Here is a 24149-nt window from a genome sequence, read left to right on the forward strand (position 1 = left end):
AACTCCTCATTCCAAAGAGATGTTGTAAACCAAAATCTTGCACCTGTGGAAAGAAGGATATGAATATGTTAGTTATCCAGAAATTATTTCATATCTAGGAATTGTAACTGTTGGTATGATGTAAGAATGAAGCAATTTGAGGAATTTCATATAGAAAGGCCTGCTCAGGGACTTGTGTTACTTTCACTGAAGAAACCGCCCTGGGATACGTCCTAAGTTCTGGACCATGGAATGTGCCAGTCTACAACACTCAGTCAAGGTCAATTCCTTGTTCTGAAAGACCAACAGATTTCGGGCTGTGGCATCATGATTACTGACAGCTCTGTGCCACCACACACTGCACTCAAAGTGGCTGTGGGGGGAGGGGTTAGCGATTGACACACATCCCCTGCTCTAATGTGCCTTTGCAAAGGAACTCTGGAGAGAGATGCAGCAGTTTTTATCGAGTAGCTCCACGATGCCAGACTCTACATCCTGTTCCTGGGACGCATACCGAGACAAGCTTTAACTGTGCTTGTAGGACCATCAGTTTGGTGAAAGATGCTCTTTGGTCTGCCCAAAACTTGTTGGTCTTCCAGAGCAAGGAGTTAAGGATGACTGAGTGTTGCGGACTGGCACGTTCCAAGGTCCAGGATCACGTGCTGAGGGATGCACTAAAGCTTGGGGCAGCTGCTGCCAAGGTGCAGTGGGGGAAGACCAGCATCTGAGATCTGCTGAAGTTAAATGAGGGTCTGCCCAGTTAGTGGACCCTCCCAGTGCCACAATTATAAGTAAATATAATTTTGCATTAGTAAGAAATGCCTTTAGTTTGTTTGTTGGACACAGCCAAAATCCAAAGTTTATTTGTTTCTTCTTATGCTACAGTACAGAACCAAACTGCCTCAATGAATAAATATAAAGATATTTTTATGAATAAAATATTTTTTTAAAATAAAAGAAATTATGATTACTGAGAGTAAAAGATGATTCCTAATCCAGGAACACTTCTGCAAACTTGCAGTAAAGAGCGCATTTTGAATGGGTTGCCTCCATTTTTACCTGAATGTAAGTATTCCAAACAGCGGATATTCATGCAACAATATTTCAACCTTTTTTATTTTTTCACTGTTTACAGTCCTATGCTCACACTGATTCCATCATTGTGCGTTTAATTTGTTATTAAGATTTTCTATATTTATACTTATTCTCTCAGTGTTGTCCCTCTATTAACATTATCTCCCATCCACACTAATACTAACTCTGGGCACTCTGCCAAAATCATTGTACTATATATTTGTACAAATCTATTGTTGTAAACTCAATGCACTAGTCACGTCACAGATGATTAATTCTGTCAGAAGCTCTGTTGGAACAGCAGTCAGATTGACTTCACAGATTGTCCACAAAGAAGACTCTGAGCTTTCAGTTACCTGCCACTTCAACAGTCCACCCTGTTCCCTGGCCAACATCTCTGTCCTGGGTTTGCTGCAGTGCTCCAGCGAAGCTCAGTGCAAGCTGGAAAGAGCAGCATTTCATTTTCTGCTTGGGAACTCTTCGGTCTCCTGGACTCAATATCGAGTTCAACAACTCTAAGAGTTTCTCCCATGTCCTTACCCCAAACCCACACACCAGGCCTTGTTATCACATAGACTGGTATCACACAGAACCCATTGTTACCTATTAACAATGCCCCTCAATAGCAATTCACCTTCCTGGCCAGATTATTACCCACTCCTTTGTCTGTGCAACAGCTCTCTCTCTTGGGGTTCTATCTTCATTTATCATTTACTCCGTACCCCAACCCCCATTCTGTCTTCTGCATGAAAAAACATGTTCCTGGCTACAGAGATAGTAGGAACTGCAAATGCTGGAGAATCTGAGATAACAAGCTGTAGAGCTGGATGAATACAGCAGGCCAAGCAGCATCAGAGGAGCAGGAAAGCTGACGTTTCGGGCCTAGACCCTTCTTCAGTAAAAGGGTCTAGGACCGAAACATCTGCTGAGCTCTTCCAGCAACTTCTGTTTTTGCTTCTGATTTCCAGCAGTTCTTTCAGTTTTAAGACTGACTTCACTCTTTCTATAACTTTGTTTTGTAGCTGTAGGGAAGTGATGATGTATAATTTTGTTTTTGGACTGGCAATCCAGAACCCCAGGCTGATATTCTGAGGACATGAGTTCAAACCCCATCATGGCAGATGGTGAAACTGGGATTCAATAACTTAAGCAAAGCTGGAAAAAAATTGCAAAGGTCATCAAGTAACAAGTCCTGCATCCACCAGCGATGTGGGTGAATAACTTGATTCGAAATAACTGTGATCACTGTGAATTGTTGTAAAAACTCATCTGGTTCACTACTGGACCTTAGGGAATTAAATCTGCCATCTTTAAATGGACTGGTCTACATGTGACTCCAGACCTACAGCAATGTGGTTGACTCTTAATTGCCCTCTGGGTAATTAGTAAACGCTGGCCTAGCCATTGATGCCCACATCCCGTGCATGAGTTTTAAAAATATTAACGCACAGAAATTACTTGAATTTTTTTTTTACTTGCAATACATACCTGACAACACCATCTCAAGTATAGACTGCGCAGGGAAGACATTGTAGAGAGATAGCCAAGTCCAGTGTCAGTGATCCGCACGCATCTACAACATCAAAGACATGTGGAACAATTAGGAGGAGCGAGGGGAATAAACACTGCAGTAGCATTCAACTGAAATTAACAACCAGCTCCACAGACTGTGGCTGACAACTTCTCTCTTTCGACTGAAATCATTACTCAAGTAGATTTGAGTGGTTTTCAATATTCGGTACTAGCAACGCTGTGTACTTACGAACTCAATCTGATTCTGCTCAGGAGAAAGCGTAAGACTTTTAAATTCATCAGGTGATAATTAAGACCAGTCAGTAAGCCCTGTTGAGTGTTTTACTCTGCTAACATGTCACTGCAATAAAACAACTGAAAAGTGGTCAGAATAATGGTCGATAGCCAGAGACTTTTCCCCAGGGCAGGATTGACTGCCACGAGGGGTCATAGTTTTAAGGTGTTAGGAGGAAGGTATAGAGGAGACGTCAGAGGGAGACTCTTCACCCAGAGAGTTGTGAGCGCGTGGAATAGTTTACCAGTGGAAGTCGTGGAAGCGGAGTCATTAGTGACATTTAAGCGACTGCTGGACATGCACAAGGACAGCAGTGAATTGAGGGGAATGTAGGTTAGGTTATTTTACGTTTGGATTAGGATTATTCCACGGCACAACATCGTGGGCCGAAGGGCCTGTACTGTGCTGTACTTTTCTATGTTCTATGTTCTATGTTCTAAAGATTAAGTGGTTCTTAGATGATAACGTTTGGGACATTATTGAATAGAACTGCTCTGTGTGATTCCCACAGCTGGAGTATACATGCATGATTTCAGTAAAATCGAGTGGTCTGTCATCTAGAATCCGTTGCAATATTATTTTTCACTCTGACAAGGGCAGAACACATTTCCTATGATGCTTAATAGGAAGCTGCTGTGATAGATCTTGCAATGGCCAGTTACTCTAGTTCTTCTGCAGGGTCACAATCTCAACCGTCCAAGGAAGTGGAGAGAATGCCAGTTCATTCCTGATTCTGAAGAGTCAGGAGGTGAGTTACTCTCTGCAGGACTCCCAACCTCTAACCTTGTATCCTGGAATTTGATCTACAGGGGCAATGATCTAGGCACGTGTCAGGGAATGAGTTAGAAAAAAATTCAAGGCAAGGATTCTAGCATCATTGAGCAAGAAGGCAGATTTCATCCCTTTTCAATAACTTGAAGTCGTGTTTAGTCATCAGTATTATCAGCAGTAAGTCAGTTGTTTCAACCAACATGATTGGTGACTCTTTATGCATGAGATGAACAGGTATTTCGGTTTCCATATCTTATCGATTTTTTCCTCCTTCGGCAATGAAGACGTTGCTCTTCTGATTTTGTCTGTAACGTTTCCAATTATAACCTTTCCAGGGGAGAGGACAAAATCTCACATACAAGCAGGTATATACAACCAAGCAGCAGGCTGCAGATATGGGAGATGTCAAAGTGAAGTGCTCAGCAGATGGGCTTGCTCCAACAAAAAGTTCCATTTGAGTAAATGAAGCAAGAATAAGTATATATTTAATTGTACAACTACAATTCATACAGAAAATGTATTGCTTTATGGAGGGGGCACTCTATGAAATTTTTATATATGAGCGTTCTAGCGCAAATATGAGTGAGGAAGAACTGGTAGAAGGGATGACAAAGATTAAGAAACTCGGGAGGGCAATCTCATTATTGTTAAAATATACTTAAGAGTGTTTCTTCGATAGGTATGTTTTTCTCAGTTTCAGAAAGTACTTATTCTTAGAAGTTACTATAGATTTGCTTTAAACTCATGATGGAACACATTAATGCAGAATTGGAGGGAACATTACTGTTTTGTGTCAAGGGTGCCACTAGTGGCTCGAGTTCCTTCTGAGGCCACCTATGCTAACTACTTCCAAAGCCTTACACTTAGCCCAAAATTCCAGCTAATTTGATTACACTTACATCATTACCTTCATCAAATGTTCCTCCAGTTTCAAAGGGCAGGATTATGTGAAACTCCCAGGATTGGGAAATGAGGCAAGCGGGTGACGCTTAATTGGGCAGGAGGCAAAACATCAGCTGCCTAACTGTAGCATAAAAACTGGATATAAGTTACTGGCAGATTGGTTTTGGGTTTGGTGGGGAGGTGGTCGGGTCGGGATGAGGTGAAATCACAGCAGGAATCTTATTTTAATACATTAGCGCATCATGCACACTCACCAAACACAACTTTGCCTCGTTAAATGGTACCTTGGGATTTAAGTATGCAGCAAATGGGAAAGATGACTGAGGACTCGCAACTGGTTAAAGGTGGTGTACAGTATTTGGTGGTTTTGGAATGAAGAAACTTAGAAACATCGAAGATAGGAGCAGGAGGCCATTCAGCCCTTTGAGCCTGCTCCACCATTCATCATGATTGTGGCTGGTTGTCCAACTCATAGCCTAGTCCTGCTTTCTCCCCATATCCTTTGATTCCATTTACCCCAAGTGCTATATCTAGCTGCCTCTTGAATACATTCAATGTTTTGGCATCAAACACTTCCTGTGGTAATGAATTCCACAGGCTCACCACTCTTTGGGTGAAGAAATGTCTCCTCGGCTCCACCCTAAGTGATCAGAATCCTCAGACTGTGACCTGTGGTTCTGAACATTGAGCCCTATTCTGCTTCTTCTATTTGCTGAGCTTTGTTGAAGTTAGGGGAGGAGACTGTGATGTACTGAAGCCAGATGGTGGCTGTGAAAGGTGAACAGGCAGGACTGACTGAGGGGTGGGGTGGTGTTGGTACCTGGCAGCCCTCCGAAGGCTCATGCTGAATAGGGCAGGAAGCTGGATCACCCAAGGGAAGGTCATTGTCAGAGGATGGCAATTCCAAGCACAACTATGTAGATATCAATGGTGACGAACTGAGAAGTGAAGATAACCGAGGGCAGGACAAAGAGGATTGGTGGAGATTCGAGAATGGCAAATGGTAAGCTGTGAGTTGGGACAGTTCCAGTCTGCCCCAGGACTAATCAATGGTGGTGGGAGGGGGAGCTCTGATTGATAGATGGTCAAGCATGACCGGGAAGGAGTAATGATGAATGGATGAAGAGACACCAAAGGTAGGACAATTGAGACACACCCCAGACAAAGCTGTGACACCTCCCCATCTTCCCCTTTCATTCAGATTCAAGCCAGAATGAGATCCATGCAAGTTCTCTTCATCTACTCATGAAATGACAAGAGATGACAAGCTTTTCACAAAGACTGAGGCTTTTGGATGGCAGGGAGTGAATGCCTACCTGGATGCCACTTGTGATGTGGATAAGTGATTATCAATTATGAAGGAAGGAATTAATTATTTAAACCATAGAAATGACATAGCGGCATAAATGATACCAGGATCTCCAGAAACACTTCAACTCTGTGAGGGAACAGGGGAACCAGTGGCTCCCAGCTCAATCTCTGCCATGCGCTTGGTGGGGAGCATCTGATGGAGCGACCACCACACGATTACACATGTCTAGTGCCTACACCTTCAAAGTGGCAGTGCCCCCCCCGTCCCCCTAATTCACCATCAGAACTCTTTAGCATGAGAAGATTCCACGCAAAGTCTGCGCTTAGTGTTATCTCATTTGTTATTGCCTCCAGTTGGCCAGTTGACAAATTACAGGCCAGAAGATGGCTGTGAGGTGGAGTTGGAGGTGGAGTTGGAGTTGGAGTAGTCTCAAGATTCTGTGGAAAGGAGTTGATTCACAAAGTGCTGCTTTCAGTAATTCCTAGGCAGCATCACAGACTATGCGGGTAAAAAAAACACTGCCACATCGACAATACTATTCCTCTTTGTACTGCAGTATAACATTTTATTGACTTTGGCACCTGGCGTGCAATAATGTCACTCTTTTTTTTCCCACAAAAAACTATTAAACATATTGTTTATCTATTTCCTCAGCACAATTGCTGCTCTTAACAGTACCCTTACAAAACATAATGTTATATAAGTTCCTCTGATAAAGCAAGTCAAGTTTTAATGCCAGAAGCAATATTTTCCAAAGTATTTTTCTTTTAGCCAAATGGGCAGGTGTGTGAAAAGAACAACTACATTCAGAGTTACAGGGATAAATCACACAGGGGCCTGGGCCATTCAGCCCATGCATCAAAGTTTTGTCTTATTTCAAACAACAAAACAGACTGCGGCTGAGCCCTCATTTAATCAGAGGAAGAAGGCACAAAATGGCTAATTTTCTCAGTTGAAGTGTGGTTGTGGGCTCATTTCAAGGTCAAATACTGATAATTATAGCAGCAGAAACATCAGTAGCCTGGAAATAAATCTGCTCTAAGCAGGACCTGGGAGAAATTGAGCTGACTAATGTGCCAAAAATGCTGCTTGTATGCTTCCTCCAACTTTCCACAGACTCCACTCAGGACAACTCAGTACAGAAATCTATATTAGTTTCAATAATTTATATTGCTGCCGTTCAATTTTCATAAGAGCAGTCAATCCACTTTCAGCAAAGATAAAGCTACCGTACTTAGATTTCTCAAAGATGCCTTCTGATATAACACAGCAGTAATACTGCTGTACTATACCCTACACGAACACATCAATCTGTAGTATACCACAACATCTAATAAAAAATAAAGTGCCATTATAAAACTCACTTAAACAATTGACCCTACATGGAATTATTACCATTTCATTGTTTTTTGTTTGCTATTTTGTCCATGATGTTTCATTTAATGTGCTACGATTTTATCAAATGGCATGAACTGTAGCTAATATCATTTTAAGTTTTTTTTCCCTTCGAAATGTTGAAGATACTCAGAGAATATCAATAATGAAGGAAGGAGTGAGCTCTTTGAATCATAGAAAGATGTGTACAATGATATCTTGCTGTTAATGATACCTACATATTCACAAACACTTTACAGCCAATGAAAATTCTTGAAGTGTGATTCCTGTTATAATTTTAGAAAACTTGAGAAATCTTATTTTTATTCTCTCATGGGAGATATGCGTCACTATCTGGATCAGCAATTATTGCCCATTTCCTAGATGTCTTTGAGAAGTCAGTGGTTAGCTGACTTCTTGAGCCACTGCAGACCATGTGCTGTAGGTAGTCTTTGCAGCAAAGACCTTCAAGCAGCAATGGGATAAAAGACCAGATCATCTACCTTTGTAATTTTAGTGGACGGACAAATATTGACCAGGACGCTGGGTAAATTCCATGTCCTTCTTGAAATAATCCTTGATTAGCCATTTGCCAGGACTCATACTGAAAGCTCCCCAGGTTTGGCATTTGTCTCTATCATTACCTTGATGTTTTGGAGAGATGGAAGAAGAGATATAACACATAAATCCTGATCAGAGACCTGCAAAACATGAAGGGGAACCTTCCAAACTATCCAGGTTTTGGCATTAATAAGACCCTTTATCTCTGGAATCAATCTAATGAACCTCTCCTGAACTGCCTCCAATGCAACTACACCTCTCCTCAACTAAGGGGAACAAAAACTACATGTAACACAGGCATGGTCTCATTAATACCTTATACAGTTGCAGCAACATTTCCCACTTTATTCTCTGAGATGTAGAGCTGGATGAACACAGCAGGCCAAGCAGCATCAGAGGAGCAGGGAGGCTGTCGTTTCGGGCCTAGGCCCTTCTTCAGAAAACTTATACTTTATACTCAATTCCTTTAGCAATAAATAACAAACTTCCATTTGCCTTCCCAATCACCTTCTTTATTTGCATACTCGCTGTCTGCAATTTGTGCATGAGAACATCTGGATCCCAGAACCTTCCGAATCAATGGGAAAACCACTTGAATATAACTTTATTGATCCAGAATCTGTTTATTCCAAACGAGTGGTAGAACCATGCTGCACAATGAATATGACAAAGATAATTCAAACTATCCATTATTGGCAAAGGGATTCAATAAAATTGATCAGATAGTAACCAAGGACTGTATATTGTGGCCTCTGAGCTAGCATGTGTAAGGGCTAGACCAGCAGGTAAACGCTACAAACAGATCAGCTTTGATTTTATCAAATGGCAAAGCAGGTTTGAGCTGCTGACTCCGGTTCTGAGATTGTACGTTCAGCCATACGCATATACACATATTTCTTTTGAAAACACCACTGATGTATTCACATCTGGTAACACACGTCATCATTATACCACTCTCATAAATGTGACAAAACCAAGTAGATCATTTGGTCCATTTTACTTCACTCATCCAAACGCAGTCTCCAGTCAGCATTGATTTTTTGCATGGAGCTGTTTCATTCAATGCATTTGTGGCTTTTGCGTTCATTAACCTGTATGAACTGCTTCCTGATACCAGTTCTAAAGCTGGCCCTGTTACAAGTTTGTCTCCATGTCCTCTTGGTCTACCCACAAACCGTAATTAGAAGTCACAGTCCACATATGCCATTTAACCTCTAGGATATCTTTACAAGGGCATGACTCATGCTCTGCCTCATCAGACTTAACAGTCTGAGTTTTCTTGACCTTTCCTCACATCATAGGCACTGGATCTCACACACCAGCCATGTGTCTCTTTGCACTGCCTCCAATTGATTGCAATCTCCTTTGTGCCTTGAAGATCTGAATTGGATGTACTCCTGGTGGCGCCATAGGTCAAGAGCAATTTGATTGTGACTTTTTTGAATTGAGCTGCACTGGGCAGATGGTTCCACCTTCTACTGAATTTGATAATGGTCTGTTTTCTGCTGGTTTGAATCATTAACATTACATCTGTATGACTTTGATATCTTTCTATCTGATTTTCATGGCTAGAAATTTATGTTCACTGTGTGATGTTTTATGAAGTCAATAGGAACAAATGGAACAATTTCTATACCTATGTTTCCCAAGGACACCTGAAGTATAATATACCCAAATGCAGTTGGCCCCCAATAAATCCAGCCATTTTAAAGCTCTGACCCAGGCTGCTTGCTGATGAGTGGAATCTTTCCAGTCCCTGAACGATGTGGACTATGGTGAGAAATTTGGAAAACTCAGGTGAGACGTTGAGACTGAAACATTGCATTTACCAACCAAATCCAAGACATTGAGACAAGATTCTAGGGAGTGACGAGAGGCCTAGTAATGAGGATATCACTCTGTATCACCCTCATTATTACCTGATCGCACCTCTTTGATATGAAGCTCCCATTTTTCCCAAACTAGATACTGAGAATTCCTACCTATGACAGTCTGAGCAGGTAGCTGCGACTACATCTCACTGCTTGCTCATCCAGACCTCCATCCTGGACACCAGGTACTAATGTCCCAGGGCACGCTCCATGGGCAGTGACTACACACAGCCCATGTTCAAAGACATTGGCACCCAATATGTACTAGCCTGTCCACACCTGCAAGTTGCATCCCTATAGCAGCTCTCTCTCTCTGGAATACTGCAAGGACCCAGTGCTTACTGGACACTCAGCCTACATCCCAGTACACACTGCTCTTTCAGAGCTAACTCACTCTGAGTCAGCTAAATCCTGACAGCATCCTTGTCTCACTTTCCCTTGTCCTGCCTTTTTGTTCTTCAGTTCCTCAGTTACACCTTATAGAACAGTACAGCACAGGAAAAGGCTCTTTGGCCCAACACATCCTGCCAACTATGATGCCATTCGAAACTAATCCCATCTACCTGCACGTGGTTTGTATCCCTCTATTCCCATAAAAGATCACAGCACTGCTGTCTTGTCTTGATGTTTATTGCTGACACAAAACCGAGCAACTCATATAGTCCAGAAGAGGCCTTTCAGCTCTTCAAGTGCCGTGCCGGCCTATTCACACTAGTCCCACTTTCCAGCACTTGGCCCGTGGCCTTAAGTGTTATGACATTTCAAGTACGCATCCACATTTTTTTTTAAAATTGTGAGGTTTCCCACCCCTACTACCCTCCCACGTAGTGTATTCCAGACTCCTGCCACCTTCTTGGGGGAAAAAGAAGTTTCCTCAAATTCCATCTAAACGTCCCACCGTTCAATTTAAAATTATGCCTCCTCGTTATTGACCCTTTGACGGAGTGTCAGGAGACATCAGTGAAAGGGATTGCTGTATGTCATTGTGCTATGTCATTGTTGTACCTGTACTATATACCGGCAGTGTATACTCCAACACACTGCACTTGCTGCAAGCCAGTAGCCTTTTCTCAAGATCCAGGAGGTATAGTTCTCAAATCAAGTCTGGAGAGAACCCCCTCAGTCAGAATGACCAGGCACGGTAAGCCAAAGGCAGCCTCCACAGGTTTGAGGACAATTCAGGATTGAATTGTATTTTTATATGTGGTACAGACGGGCAGATGCATAGCTTTAATTTCATTTTAGAACTTGAGCACTGTAAAATCTCAAATGTATTTTTAATGAGCGTTTATAGCCTTTGAGTAGAGTCGAGGGTTAACAGTTCAACATATTAAAAAATTGGGCTGTTGCCTAAGTGACCAATGACATGTAAGAGACAAAGACATCCAGGAAGTCAGTGAGATTGGGTGTCTGTGAACGCTGTAGACAGTAGAGACTGAAATGCTAAACCAGCAAGAAAACTGGCCTGAGAACTGCTGCAAGCTGAGTGTTTGAGAAACCCATACGTTTACTCTGAAGGTGTTTAGAAGTCAGTATGACAAAAGCTCCAGAGACCGGCTGCAACATAGAAACAGGAGGAGGCCATTCATCCTCTTGACCACGTTCCTGTCTTTCAATGAGAACATGTTTGATCTGTGGCCTAACGCCATATACCTGCCTTTGGCCTATTTCCCAGAATAGAGTCACAGAGTCATACAACATGGAAACAGACCCTTGGGTCCAACCAATCCATGCCGAACATAATCCCAAACTAAACTAATCCCACCTGCCAGTGCTTGACACATATGCCTCCAAACCTTTCTCATTCATGAAATATTATTGAGATGTCTTTTGAATGTTGTAACTGTACCTGCATCCCCCACTTTCTCTGGTAGTTCTTTCCACATGTGAACTACTCTATGCATATAAAAGTTACCCCTCATGTCCTTTTTAAACCTTTCTCCTCTCACCTTAAAAATATGCCCCTTAGTTTTGAAATCCCCCACCGTAGGGAAAAGACCCTTGTCATTCCGTTTATCTATGCCCCTCATGATTTAAAAATAGCCTCAATAAGATCAATCCTCAGCCTCCTACGCTCCAGTGAAAAAAGTCCCAGCATTTTCATCTCAAACCCTCTATTCCTGGCAACATCTTGGTAAATCTCTTCTGAGCCCTCACCAGTTTAATAAAATCCTTCCTATAACAGGGTGACCAGAACCTCTCCTAGTACTCCAGTTATAGCTTAACCAATATCCTGTACAATCTCAACATGATGTCCTAACTCCTGTATTCAAAAGGTCTGAGAAATGAAGGCAAGCCTGTTACGTGCCTTCTTAACCACTTTGTCAACTTGTGATGCAAATGTCAAAGAATTAAGTACCTGCATTCCTCAGCCTCTCTGCTCTACAACACTACCCAGGGCCCTAATTGTATAAGTCCTGTTCTTGTTGTATTACCAAAATGCAACACCTCGCATTCGAGGAGACATCACCGTGCTTAGCTTCAAGATGTTCCGCATTCCAAAAGATTTTCATTTTCCAGTTTCATACCCATTCCTCTACACATTCAGCTCTTTATTTCTGTGCTCTTTATCTCCCCTTCCTCTGCAACATCTTTGGTGGCTGAGGTTTCAGTCAGTTCACACATACTTGGCAGAAAATACTAAAGCTTAAACACACATAACAATGGATTCAAGAACAGCTTCTCCTCTGCTATTATTAGAATTCTGATTGGACCTCTCAAATTTCAAATCTAATATTGATCTCGTTTTTAATGCACTTTCTCTGCAGCCGTAATATTGTATTCCTCACTCTGTTTTATTACTTAGTATGATATGAAGAGCATGCAAAATAAAAATTTTCACTGTACCTAGGTACATGTGACAATAACAAATCAAATCAAAACATCATATTTATAAAGAGATAGTAAGAACTGCCAATGTTGGAGTCAGAGATAACGCAGCATTGGTCTGGAGGAGGATAGCAGGCCAGGCAGCATCAGTGGAGCAGGAAAGTTGATGTTTCGGGTCGGGACCCTACTTCAGAAATATTTCTAAAGCCTGCTTCATTTTGACTTCTTGGCCCTTCACTGAAAAACATTTCCTGCCGATAGTTCTGCTGACCTGTCTTCTAAGGCTAGCCATCCAGTCTCTTTCTCTGTGATGTGCATTGGGATATTTTATATCTTATACAGATTTATATATGGCAATTTATATACTTAATCACACTTTTAAGTTATTAAATAAATACAAATCATTGCTGTAGCTTATCCTGGTACTCAAAAAGCAGTAAGCTCTGGGTTCGAAGTATTATGGATCTCAAAGTAAGCCAAAATCTTCTGGAAAACATACAAGTTCAAACTCCAAAGCTTAAAGAGAGCAGCCAATATGGATTTAGTAAACGATGCCAATAAATCCAATGAAATTAACTTTAAAATGCTGGGGATATGTGAGGTGTAGATATAAATAGATTGTTGACTGCTTAGCTAACAGAACTCAAATAAGACCAGAATATTGTCATGAATGTGTCACCTCTGTCCAAAAGCAGTGCAAGACCTGTAACAGAACTGGGAAACATGGATTGACAGAATGAATTATAGTCGCTATTTTTAAGAATGTAAGTCCAACGGTGAATCTGGTTAAAATAGAAAGTGCACTATTATGCCTGGAATGTCACATACCAAATGCCTAAACATGGTACAATCATGGAACAGGAGTATGCCATTCGGCCCATTGAGTCTACTCTGCCATTTAATAAGATCATAGCAGAAACCACACTCTTGCATTCCCCAAATAGCCATTCAACAACTTGCTTACCAAGAATCTAGCCACCTCTGCCTTCAAAACATTCCAAATTCTACTTCCAATGCCTTTAGATGAAGAGAGCTCATGATCCCCTGAGAGAAAACATTTCTCTTCATCTCTGTCTTAAATGGGTGACGATATCATTTTAAAACTGTGAGTCCATAGTTCTAGGCTCTCCCACAAGAGGAAGCATCCTCTCCAGCTTGTCAAGACCCCGCAGGGTGTTATATAAGACATAAGGCTATAAGACATAGGAGCAGCCCATCGAGTTTGTTCCACCGTTTAGTCATGGCTGATAAGTTTGTCAACCCCATTCTCCCGCCTTCTCCCTGTAATCCTCAATCCCCTCGATAATCAAGAACCTATCTATCTCAGTCTTAAATGTACTCAATGACCTGCCTCCACAGCCTTCTGTGGCAGTGAATTCCATAGATTCACCACTCTCTGGCTGAAGAAGTTTCAATAAAGGTCACTTCTTATTAATGGATAGATCAACCATCAACAGATTTTTACTTCTGTTATTAAACTGCTGCTCGGTACAGAAAACAAGACAATGCCAGTATCAGATAGCGTTTTGTTGGTGAAATGTTTCTTTTGGTCCCAGTACTGCTCCCTCTTCCAATGTTGCTGGGAAAACAGGGGCCTCGTGGAATACGTTTCTCAGCTACTGAACTATTTGAGGACAAAATGGACTGTAACAAGGAAGGAAGGAGAAGTGAGAAGCAGAAAAATAATAGGAAAAGATGAGCCTTGTTTACCATTTTATGTATCCCATTCTTCAGCCCAGAGGGCAGAATTTAATCAGTGATTGAACACATTGTGTCCTCTAAGGGGATAATTATTGCTAACGTGATTTAAAATACTAACCTTTTGTTATGCATACCTTTTGCATCCCTATTTTCTCAGTACCATGCTCCATCTGAACCACCAAACAGACTCAAGCTTGCACTGAAGCTGCCTGCAGGGGGCACTCTTATTCAACTCAATGACAGCAACCATGAGCATGGGCTCCAGTTTTGACAGGACTGTCATCAAATGAAGGGATTCTGTGTTTTGAGTTCTTGTTTTACAAGGAACACAGGAATATCTGTCATGTGAATTAGAAACTACAGGAACTGCAACCATGACAACAGATCCAAAAGAATACCTCAATTCAACTACCTGGCTGAACTGAACATGTGTCCGAGAAACAATGGAAGTATTATTGCTCTCCGTGAACACACAGATTATGGTCGTACACGCTTGCTTAAAGTTATGGACAGTCTTGTCCAATTTGAATCTTCTTCCCTATTTCTTTTCAAGACCGTTATCCCATCCAAATCCTGCATTCTTGGTATATACTATTCCCCACTTCATAAAATAGAAAGGTGACGTCCATCAATCCAGTGCCAAATCTGTTCACCTAACAGCCAAGAAAGAATACAGGAGTGGCTCAGTTTGAGAGATTTTACTTTTGATTTCAGCTTGCTCACCAAATCTGGGGTTGGACCCAGTTCCTATGACTCCATGGTTACATAACACACATGTACTGTAATCGCAGTGCAATGTTTCCTCTCAAGTGCCTGAAGCCTTGATTTCTAAATCTATGCAAAGCAAACATATGCCATATTCATCCTCCTAAGTCATTTCTTTGTTACCAAATGTTCTGTTTATATGATTGCTGACTCCTCCCTCTGAGACACCCTTCTTCGGAGATTCCACAATATCAATTTGCTGCAAGTAAAATCAAAAAATAGCTGAGATCATTGATCACAGCAAAGACTACAGACCCCAACAACATATCAGCTTTAAAGCTACAGAGACATTCTCCTGAACTATCTGCGCCTTGAACCATTTACCGGAAAACTGCCTATTTATAAAAAAAATCATAATAAATTCAACACAGCCAATTACCAGTCATGTGTGAAGTGATGGAGCAAGTCTCACCTCCTGGTTATCAAAGCATTGTGTCATTCCAGTTAGGACTTTAGTGAAACAGACCCCACTTGCTTGGAACACGTGGAACTGCAACATCACATACAGAGCTCAACACCACATAGCAGAAAGCTTTCTGGTAGGTCAGTACTCAATCCACTTGATTAAACAAGTGGAGGGGGTGGCACAGTGGCTCAGTGGTTAGCACTGCAGCCTCACAGCACCAGGGACCCAGGTTCAATTCCAGCCTCGGGCAACTGTCTGTGTGGAGTTGCACATTCTCCCTGCGTCTACGTGGGTTTCCTCCGCGTGCTCCAGTTTCCTCCCACAGTCCAAAGATGTGCAGGTTAGGGTGGATTGGCCATGCTAAATTGCGCGTAGTGCTCAGGGAGGTGTAGATTAAGTGGGTTATGGGGGATGGGTCTGGGTGGGATGCTTCATGGTTCAATGTTGACTTGTTGGGCCAAAGGGCCTGTTTCCACATTGTGGGGATTCTAAATTCTCCCTGCACTATCAGTGCACCGGGTCTGCCCTGTGTATAATTTCCAGGATGCAATTCAACAAATCAGCAAAGTTTCTTCTGGAACATGTCTTGACATACATCAATTAAGAGAACACTTCCAAATTACCCCCAACTTGCACAATATGTATACTTGAACAAATGTCGGAAGTCACTTCACCTGATGAAGGGGTAGCACTCCAAAAGCTTGTGATTTCAAATAATCTGGTGGCGTGTGGCTTTTGATTTTGTCCACCTCAGTCCAACACCGGCACCTCCACATCATGAACAAATGGTCCATCATCATCATCACTAGGTCAAGATCACGGAAGTCCCAACTTCGGGTGGCACGGTGGCTCAGTGGTTAGCACTGCAGTCTCACAACACCAGGGACCCAGGTTCGATTCCAGCCTTGGGTAAATGTGAAGAGTTTGCACATTCTCCTCGTGTCTGCGTGGGTTTTCTCCAGGTGCTCCGGTTTCCTCCCACAGTCCAAAGATGTGCAGGCTAGGTGGATTGGCCATGCTAAATGGCCCATAGTGTTCAGGGGTGTGTGGCTATTTGGGGGATGGGTCTGGTTGGGAAGGTCCAAGAGGCGGTGTGGACTTGTTGGGCCGAAGGGCCTGTTTCCACACTGTAGGGAATCAAATCTAATCTAATCTTAACATTGCCGTGAGAAAACTTCCATTACATGGATTTCAGTGAATAAAAAAGGCAGCTCATCACTACCTCCTTAATGCCAACTGGGTGCTAAATGCTGACCATGCCCCAAAGCAATACCTTGAAGAAACTTTTAGACATCCTGGAATGCGTTTGTACCTGATTTGCATTAACTCTTATCCTAACTAAGAAGATACACTTTAACACTAACATTGACCTGTGTATGAGTCACATTGCTTTTTGTGATGTATGGCTTTCTAAAATTTGCAACATTGAAAATGCAGAGGGGGCAAACGGAATTTAAAAAAAAATACAAATCAACGTTTTTCTGCATTGCGACAGCCATTCATGAAAGAATGAACTTTTGAAAATCTGGCCTTTCATTTTGACAGAAGATGCATTGGAGGTGTACAAATAATTCAAATACTTCCAAGCTGTAACTTGTAACCAAGCCAAACATTTTCTTCAGTCTTTTTGTGCTTCCAGTGATATAGTTGGGAAGCAGAACTGAGCACAACTTAATAGTCAGCTTCGATCAGTCGCACAGAATGTACATGTGTGGGTTCATCTGCTGCATTGTGTTGGTACAGAGTCTGCAATAGAAACATTGCAGACGAGGAGCATTTGTTCCATTAACACAATTGGGGAACCATTTTTTGTCAGCTACAGTGGGAGTAAAACCATGCTTCCTTTCCTCACCCTGCTTGATTCTAATTTGAACACAATTTTAGCAGGATTTGGCTGTATTGAGCTTCCTGCTTCCAGTTAGGCTAAAGCAAAATTTTCCAATTCTGTGAGGAATAATGGGAATTGCAGATGCTGGAGAATCCGAGATAACATAGTGTGGAGCTGGATGAACACAGCAGGCCAAGCAGCATCTCAGGAGCACAAAAGCTGTCGTTTCGGGCCTAGACCCTTCATCAGAGAGGGGGATGGGGAGAGGGTTTTGGAATAAATAGGGAGAGAGGGAGAGGCGGACCGAAGATGGAGAGAAAAGAAGATAGGTGGAGAGGACAGTAAAGGTGGGGAGGTAGGGAGGGGATATGTCAGTCCAGGGAAGACGGACAGGTCAAGGAGGTGGGATGAGGTTAGTAGGTAGGAAATGGAGGTGCGGCTTGGGGTGGGAGGAAGGGATGGGTGAGAGGAAGAACGGGTTAGGGAGGCAGAGACAGGCTGGACTGGTATTGGGATGCAGTGGGTGGAGGAGAAGAGCTGGGCTGGTTGTGTGATGCAGTGGGGGGAGGGGATGAACTGGGCTGGTTTTGGGATGCGGTGGGGGAAGGGGAGATAAGAGCTGCTTTAAATCAGGAACAAAAACAGAAGTTGCTGGGAAAGCTCAGCAGAGCTGGCAGCACCTGTGAGGAAAAAAATCAGAGTTAATGTTTTGGGTCCGGTGACCCTTCCTCAGAATTGATGGCAGCTGGGAAAACATTTGTTTATATGCAGAGAAAAAAAATTCTTCACAAATGCTGCCAGAGCTGCTGAGCTTTTCCAGAAACTTCTGTTTTTGTTCCTGCAATTGATTTAACTGGACATTTGGGGAAGTTAAATTGTATAATTTCTACCTTCTGATACTGGGGTTGTATAGCATTTCTCACACACAGTGTTGCTACAGAGCAAACAGGAAGAAGTAGCTTGCAAAATCTGTTTCTGTTATTTCTGTCTGTTAGCGACATGCATATTTACTTTTGGATAGATGTATTCTCTGACCCACATTGTTTCCAGGGAAAAGACCTTCAGATTTGTTGTTGTAACTGGAGAATATTTAGCTATGTTAACAGTGATGTGAAATCCTTTTTTTTAAACTTAACCCATTTTTCTAACTAACTTGCTCAGACGTTTTAGTACACACCTCTGGAGCAGATGGAACTTGAACTCAGGTCTCTTGGTCCAGAAGTACGGGCATTACCACGGCGCCATACGTTCAGTGGAAACAGGGAGTGAGGCTTCCATGTTTCAAACACACATTCCTACTCTGAAAGTGGCTGACTGACATCCTAGTGTGCGTCGCCGTCGAATCAATTTGCAATTTGAATGGGTGCTGAGTAGTAATGCCCCATCTGCAGGGAGGAAGGCAGGGATGGGGTGGCTTGGGGGAGGGTTATTTGTTAAAAGATGCAAATCTGAAACCAGGCTAGTTATTGGATTGCAACGTTTAAGGTGATATAGACAAATCACAGCTCATGCTCATATAGGTCTCTTGTAGATTTTTCATCAAATTGATTAGTCTATTTCATTGCAGGGTAAATTGATCTGTAGCTGCACATGGGAAAATTTCCTCTGATGAGGAAGCTCAGAACAAGAACCTAAAATTGGAGACGAGTCATTAAGGACAGTGTCTGGAAGTATCCAGCCACACAAAGAGTATGGAAATCTGGAATTACTGCAGCAAGGTGACTGAAATCTTCAGAATTGTAAACGATGGACATTTTTATGCGTCAGGTATCAAGAGAAGGAGAATGAAACCAGTTAAATGGAGTTATGATACAAAGTTTTTGAGAAGATTTGTAGCTCGGGTTGTGGATGACGTTTCAGACTCACTCACGGTGCGTGTTTGATTGCAAACGTTTCACCACCCTGCAAGGTAACATTGTCAACATGCCTTCGGTGAAGCGTTGGTGTTCTGGCTGACCAATCTAATAAGAAGTTTAGAAACTCGTCATTTCAGGGGACTGATTCGGAGCTAGCTGGCTACAGCCAGTGTGTTGTGGATTGGTAAATAAAGGGTGAGTTGGTGACAGGCCCTGGTTTCGACACAGTTATTTCATTGATCCAGCTAAAAAGATTAAATGCATGCATTATAAACTCATTAAGAGAAATTTAAGTTTATTTTTTGACCTCCACCACGTCCATGCAAAGCTAATTCCAGCCTCTCACCAGAAGACTCCACAGTTAGAATGGTATCCTGAGTGTAAAGAGTTTGCATAATGCAAGCCTGCTCTCATTATGTCTTACGGTAAATTTGTAGCATGAATGTTTAATTAGGTTTGCTGTCAGTGGGATGAAAGTCACTTTAATAATGAATTAACATAAGAAAGGATGTCCTTATTATAGTCTCTTCATGGATGTGTGCAGGTTGAGGGCATTTTCTGCAGGGAAGTGGCTTTCCTGGCTCAATTAATCCCTCCTCCACAGAATCCAACCCACACTCATCTCCACAGTTTGTTTCCACATTATAATTCTCTTTGAAAAATGTTCAGTAGTTCACGAAAAAGAATTGTTTATTTAGAAGATATATTATCAATGTACACCTGTCAGCATAGGCAATGCTGAATCTCTTGCCTTTGGCTATCTCTTAAAGTACAGTTGACTGTAAGGCATCCCAAATTGTTATCTAGGATAACAAAGTGTGAAGCTGGATGAACACAGCAGGCCAAGCAGCATCTCAGGAGCACAAAAGCTGACGTTTCGGGCCTAGACCCTTCATCAGAGAGGGGGATGGGGTGAGGGTTCTGGAATAAATAGGGAGCTAGGGGGAGGTGGACCGAAGATGGGGAGAAAAGAAGATAGGTGGAGAGGAGAGTATAGGTGGGGAGGTAGGGAGGGGATAGGTCAGTCCAGGGAAGACGGACAGGTCAAGGACGTGGGATGACGTTAGTAGGTAGGAAATGGAGGTGCGGCTTGGGGTGGGAGGAAGGGATGGGTGAGAGGAAGAACGGGTTAGGGAGGCAGAGACAGGCTGGGCTGGTTTTTGGATGCAGTGGAGGGAGAGGAAGAGCTGGGCTGGTTGTGTGGTGCAGTGGGGGGAGGGGACGAACTGTGCTGGTTTTAGGATGTGGTGGGAGAAGGGGAGATTTTGAAGCTGGTGAAGTCCACATTGACACCATTGGGCTGCAGGGTTCCCAAGCAGAATATGAGCTGCTGTTCCTGCAACCTTCAGGTGGCATCATTGTCGCACTGTAGGATGCCCATGATGGACATGTCATCTAAAGAATGGGAGGGGGAGTTGAAATGGTTCGTGACTGGGAGGTGCAGTTGTTTATTGCGAACCAAGCGGAGGTGTTCTGCTAAGCGGTCGACTTCACCAGCTTCAAAATGTCCCCTTCCCCCACCGCATCCCAAAACCAGCCCAGTTTGTCCCCTCACCCCACTGCACCACACAACCAGCCCAGCTCTTCCCCTCCTCCCACTGCATCCCAAAACCAGCCCAGCCTGTCTCTGCCTCCCTAACCTGTTCTTCCTCTCACCCATCCGTTCCTCCCACCTCAAGCCGCATCTCCATTTCCCACCTACTAACCTCATCCCACCTCCTTGACCTGTCCGTCTTCCCTGGACTGACCTATCCCCTCCCTACCTCCCCATCTATACTCTCCTCTCCACCTATCTTCTTTTCTCTCCATCTTCGGTCCACCTCCCCCTCTCTCCCTATTTATTCCAGTTCCCTCTCCCCATCCCCCTCTCTGATGAAGGGTCTAGGCCTGAAACGTCAGCTTTTGTGCTCCTGAGATGCTGCTTGGCCTGCTGTGTTCATCCAGCTTCACACTTTATTATCTTGGCTTCTCTAGCATCTAGAGTTCCCATTATCTCAAATTGTTATGTTATTTTCATTTGTTCACGAGATGATGGGCAGCATTTACTGCCCATGTCTAAAAGTCCTTGAGAAGGTGATGCTGAGCCACCTTTAATGAACTGAAGCAATCCTTGGGCTGTAAGTAGACCCATGTTGCTGTTGGAGTTCCAGGATTTTGACCCGGAGTTAACATTTTGAGTTTTTTCTTCAAAACTGACACTTCTTTACAGTATCTTTGCATGGTTCAGCATTTCAGTAGTAATCAGATCAAAGACAATATTGACAGGGGTAGTAGGAACTGCTGATGCTCAAGTCTGTGACAACAACATGTGGAGCTGGATGAACACAGCAGGCCAGAAAACATCAGAGGAGCAGGAAGGCTGACGTTTCAGGTCTGGACCCTTCTGTAGAAATGTCCAGACCCGAAACGTCAGCTTTCCTGCTCCTCTGATGCTGCTTGGCCTGCTGTGTTTATCCAGCTCCACACCTTGTTATCTGATATTGACAGGGTTCCTCAGGTCATGAAGTAGAGGCTATAGCATTGGCCTGAACTGAACATGTTTGGCAGATAGACTCTTGCACTCCTGCTGCACTCTTTGAGGAATCTGCATAAACTAGCTTGGTGGAAAATTCTGCTATTAATTCAACATTAGCTACTAACACCTTCACAAAATCCTTGATCAAATTTTGGGTTTTTGCATTCCCTTCACTAAATATAAAGTTTCATTAAAATGTTGACTGGTTTGAAAGCAGAATTTCATTCTGATCTAACAAACCATTTAGATAGTTCTCGTTCTGAAGGATCACTGAAGTTGAAACATTATCTCTGTTTTCTCTCCACAGGCACTGATGTACCTGCTGAGTGTCTCCAGCATTTTCTGTTTTTGTTTGTTTCTGATATCCAGCACTTGTAGTTTTTTGTTTTATATTAGATTGCTCAAGGATTAGATCATTCAGAACTTAAGGTAGGTTTTACAAATGAAAAGACTAAGTTGTGAGCTTTGGTGAAGACACTAACCTAATATTCTCAGAAGTTGCTGGATAAGCTCAGCAGGTCTGGCAGCATCTGTGAAGAGAAAGCAGAGTTAATGTTTCGGGATGCGTGACCCTTCCTCAGATCTGGTTAATGGAAACGTTAACTCTGATTTCTCTTCACAGATGCTGCCAGACCTGCTGAGCTTTTCCAGCAACTTTTGCTTTTGTTTTTTTTTACTTTATTCATTCATGGGATGAGGGCGTTGCTGGCCAAACAGCATTTATTGTCCATCCCTAATTACACAGAGGGCAGTTCAGAGTCAACCACATTGCTGTGGGTCTGGAGTCACAAGTAGGCCAGACCAGGTAAAGATGGCAGTTTCTTTCCCTAAAGGACATTAGTTTCTGATTTACAGCATCTGTGGTTCTTTTGGTATTCATTCTAACCCAATTTTCTCTTTTCATTGTTGATTGTATTTGCTCCCCACCCCCAACATTTTCTGGTTTTTAATTTTAATTTCCAATACTTCCCTTATTAAAAAATTCAATCAGATTGTATTTGTTCATTGGAATCAAATGTAAATGAAATCAGTGTTGACTGTTTTACATTAATTATCTATCCATTGCATCTTAGTGCCACATGTTTGTGAAGTTTTTGAGTGTAAGGAAAAAAAAATACATGATTAACATTTAATGCTTATCGTTTTCATTGACCTTTGGTGATCCCTGAGGTCAAACTCACTTCTAGGTGAAACATGATGAGCCATAATGGTTCCTTTGTCCCACAGGACATACAAAGTAAATTTGAAATAGAAATCAATAACACCTCAGTGATGTGAGGTAGCCTGAGTCCAGATCCACCAGGAATGAGCTAAGGCATAATTTTAATCCAACTCTCAAATTGGGAATCCTGTGGATTTGTGCCTGAGATTAGTCACTGCTCTCGTTAAAATGAGAAAAATTGGGAGGAGTATAGAACCAACGATGCCCATTCCCTTCAGTTGTCAATTGGCAGGTTATCTTAAAATTGGCTCTGTTAAGATTCTGTGAAAAGTACCATTGTTCTGTCTAGAGTACGACTTAAGGCGTTGGTTTCTCTGTCGTTTGTGAGCACATAGTCCTGCAGACTCATCAGCAAGCAGAACTATCTGTCACATTAATTTCACAAGTCAAGCAGAAAACAGTAGCTGCACTATTTTCTGTCTTTGGACCATTAGTTCTGATGATTCATTTGTTCTATTTTAGATTGCTGGTTCATTGTTTGTTCTAATAAACATAGTGTTTTATTTCCCAGTCATCAGCTCTAAAATCTAAGGACACTGCCTTAATGAACGCATATATGATACACCTTGGCTAATTTGTTTACAGTTATACAGCGCAATGAAATGAATTCTCAATGTAAATTGAAACAATGCATTCTTAACTTCACTATCACTGACTGGGAGCATCATAATAAATTAAAAGAAATGTTTTCAGTGCTTTTTAATAATGTTTCCAACTCCTTAAATTCAACTCCTATTATGGCCGGAGGAAAATAAAAGCCAAAATGAGAATAAAATGAAACTACTCCTGAAAAATCTAATGACTGTAATATAAAAATAATGGCTTACACTGGAGGCCAGTGTAGGTAGTCTCATCATGGCCTTCGGAGGGTTAATGTAAATGTCATCTGGACTCCTGTGGAGATTACATTCTCTCAATCACTTTCGGATAGCCATTATTCTCCAGGTAATCTATATTCTGACAGTCAACCGCAGATGATTTCTTTTAGAACATGCAGGATTGATACCACAAGGCTTAATCTCAGCCTGAGCCCCTTGATTAGATTGTAAAACCCTGTTATCCATTATGCAAAATACAGTCTAGTGAACATTGCAGCATGCTTTATACTGACTTTAAATCAGGGTGCTGATTAACACAAGACAAAATGGTCAGCTTTCCTTTCCTTAGCCCAATAATGAGTTAAATAAATGGTTGACCTAACAGCCTACAGGTAGTTGCTGAATAGCTCAAAGAGTGGGGTTTTCGCAGTCTAACGTATGAACAGTAGAAAACAAGCAGGTGGGTAAAATTTAATGGCTATAATCACTGGAGAGATTAGTTTCCTCATCTGATAGCTTTAGTCATTCCAGGACAAACATGATACATGTGGGTGGGT

General features: G+C 42.3%; 1 protein-coding gene across 7 annotated transcripts in view; it reads right to left on the reverse strand.

Moving 5' to 3' along the window:
- The window catches only part of fbxl16 (F-box and leucine-rich repeat protein 16), a 290017-nt gene that overhangs the window by 6383 nt on the left and 259485 nt on the right, over nt 1-24149 (reverse strand). For all 7 annotated transcript variants that reach the window (XM_059654147.1, XM_059654148.1, XM_048552820.2 and 4 more), the window contains exons 4-5: nt 2542-2626; nt 1-43 (exon numbers count right to left, since the gene is read on the reverse strand). The exon at nt 1-43 is cut by the window's left edge and continues 21 nt beyond it. In XM_059654147.1, the coding sequence (XP_059510130.1) occupies nt 1-43; nt 2542-2626 (128 nt within the window). The remainder of the gene's footprint in view (nt 44-2541; nt 2627-24149) is intronic.

Source organism: Stegostoma tigrinum, chromosome 23, assembly GCF_030684315.1.
Source record: "Stegostoma tigrinum isolate sSteTig4 chromosome 23, sSteTig4.hap1, whole genome shotgun sequence".
Lineage (NCBI taxonomy): Eukaryota > Metazoa > Chordata > Chondrichthyes > Orectolobiformes > Stegostomatidae > Stegostoma > Stegostoma tigrinum.